The 1870-nt window shown below is 42.6% G+C and overlaps 1 protein-coding gene across 1 annotated transcript; it reads left to right on the forward strand.

Annotated features, from left to right (window-relative positions):
* Positions 1-252: 252 nt before the first annotated feature.
* On the forward strand, positions 253-1516 carry LOC113071846 (uncharacterized). The gene is made up of 3 exons (XM_026245149.1): positions 253-556; positions 625-801; positions 900-1516. The coding sequence occupies exons 1-3, from the start codon at positions 253-255 to the stop codon at positions 1451-1453; spliced, it is 1035 nt and encodes a 344-aa protein (XP_026100934.1). The 3' UTR covers positions 1454-1516.
* Positions 1517-1870: the final 354 nt, after the last annotated feature.

A 1870-nucleotide genomic window follows, 5' to 3' on the forward strand; every position in this document is an offset into this window, starting at 1 on the left:
CCCTGTGGCTACCTGGGCACCTGTGGCCCGCCCATTTACCTGGGTATAATTGTTGTGGCCCCACAGTTTGAATTATTGACAGCTTGCACCTAAGCACTATCTGAGATGGCAAAACAACAGAGATGGCCTCCTGTTCTTTCAGAAAGAGAGCAGGTACGGCGGAAGAAATTCCGCCAGAGGCTTTCAGAGGACCTAGACAACACCGCTTTTCGGGTCCAGAGGGCAGATGCTGAAAAAGAAAAAAAAAGAGCAATGAAATTTCGCAAACCTCATTGGCCTCCAGTGATTTCTTCGGAGGAAAGTGAAAAGAGGAGACTGTTCCGGGAAAGACTGGAGAGAAAGGCTTCCCTCCAAGCCACACCATCCACTAGACAGTCTAAGAAAGGTCTGCGGAGAGATTCTTCTCTGCAAGCCACACCATCCACTAGACAGTCTAAGAAAGGTCTGCGGAGAGAGTCTTCCCTCCAAGTCACACCATCCACAAGACAGTCTAAGAAAGGTCTGCGGAGAGATTCTTCTCTGCAAGCCACACCATCCACTAGACAGTCTAAGAAAGGTCTGCGGAGAGAGTCTTCCCTCCAAGTCACACCATCCACAAGACAGTCTAAGAAAGGTCGCGGAGAGAGTCTTCTCTGCAAGCCAACCCATTCACCAGTCCGCAGTGGCCTCCAGTGATTTCTTCGGAGGAAAGTGACAGGAGGAGACGGTTCCGGAGAAGATTGGAGAGAAGGTCTTCTCTCCAAGCCACCCCATCCACCAGTCAGCAGTGGCCTCCAGTGCTAAAAAACGTCAGAGTATCAGGTGAGATCTTTAGACTATGAAAGCATGTAAAATAATAAATTCACGTAAGAAGCAACAAATGTCTAATGTAATAATCTATGTATTTTTGCCTTAAACAGTTCCGACATGCGCATCACTGGCTGTGCTCCCTCCTCCATCGGCTGTATCTGCTGCAGCCCTTAAGAGGGTACCAAGGGCCACAGCCTGGAGACGGAAAAAGAGGGCCGAAGAGGACAAAAAGGCCCTAAAGCAACAAAAAGGCATTCCACGGAGAGCAGATCCAAAAGGATATCCTTGTAGACTGTGTGGACAGCCAAAGAGACTGGAGTTTGGACACAGTTTCTTTAGGGGGAAAAGTTTCTGTGCCACTGCAGCTGGAAGGACTGTATCGCAATGGCTTTCTGATCAGAGGAGGATTGCAGCTGCAGACAACTATGACAACGTGCCTCGGACAACTGCTTGGAGGAAGAAAAAGAAAGAGGAAGAAATTGCACAGGGCCTGCCTCAGAAAAGGCCAAAGAAATGCAAACCGCTGACTTGCTCTCTGTGTCAGCAGCCCAAAACCAAGGACTATGGTCACTCACGCTACGGTGGCAAATCGTTTTGTAGCAGTTACGAGGGCAAGACTGTGGAACTTTGGCTGGCAGAGCAGCGGTCTCTTGCTCCCCCGTAAATAATTGCCACTGATTTTTTTTTTACATTTTAATGTTAATTTTAGTGCAGTGTTTGTTTGTTTAGTTTATTTTTTTGTAATTTGTATTTAGTATTTAATTTACATTTATATTCTTTTTATATATTTCTTTAAACTATTTTTTACTTGTTATACTGTTTATTAAATTTTCTTTTTATATTTGTATTATGTTTACCTTACCATATATTTCATAATTTGTATTTTTTTTCTATTATCTTTAATTTTGTTGTACTGTTTCCACTGTTAATTCCTGTGTTTTAAAATTTGCATTTAGCATTTGTTTTTCTAGTGTGAACTATTTAATAAAATCTTTTATCTTTCATTTTGTTGTACGGTTTCTGCTATTATTTTTTCAGTTTTATTTATATATTTGTTTAGTAATTTGTTCACAATTTATAT

The sequence above is a fragment of the Carassius auratus genome, unplaced genomic scaffold (assembly GCF_003368295.1).
Source record: "Carassius auratus strain Wakin unplaced genomic scaffold, ASM336829v1 scaf_tig00008315, whole genome shotgun sequence".
NCBI classification, from domain to species: Eukaryota; Metazoa; Chordata; class Actinopteri; order Cypriniformes; family Cyprinidae; genus Carassius; species Carassius auratus.

What these genes read in the sequence shown, in the direction of transcription:
- LOC113071846 (XM_026245149.1), top strand. Translation starts at nt 253, where the DNA reads ATGAAATTTCGCAAACCTCATTGGCCTCCAGTGATTTCTTCGGAGGAA. An exon ending in CACTAGACAGTCTAAGAAAG is followed by an intron (nt 557 to 624) that starts GTCTGCGGAGAG and finishes GGTCGCGGAGAG; the next exon opens with AGTCTTCTCTGCAAGCCAAC. An exon ending in AAAAAACGTCAGAGTATCAG is followed by an intron (nt 802 to 899) that starts GTGAGATCTTTA and finishes TGCCTTAAACAG; the next exon opens with TTCCGACATGCGCATCACTG.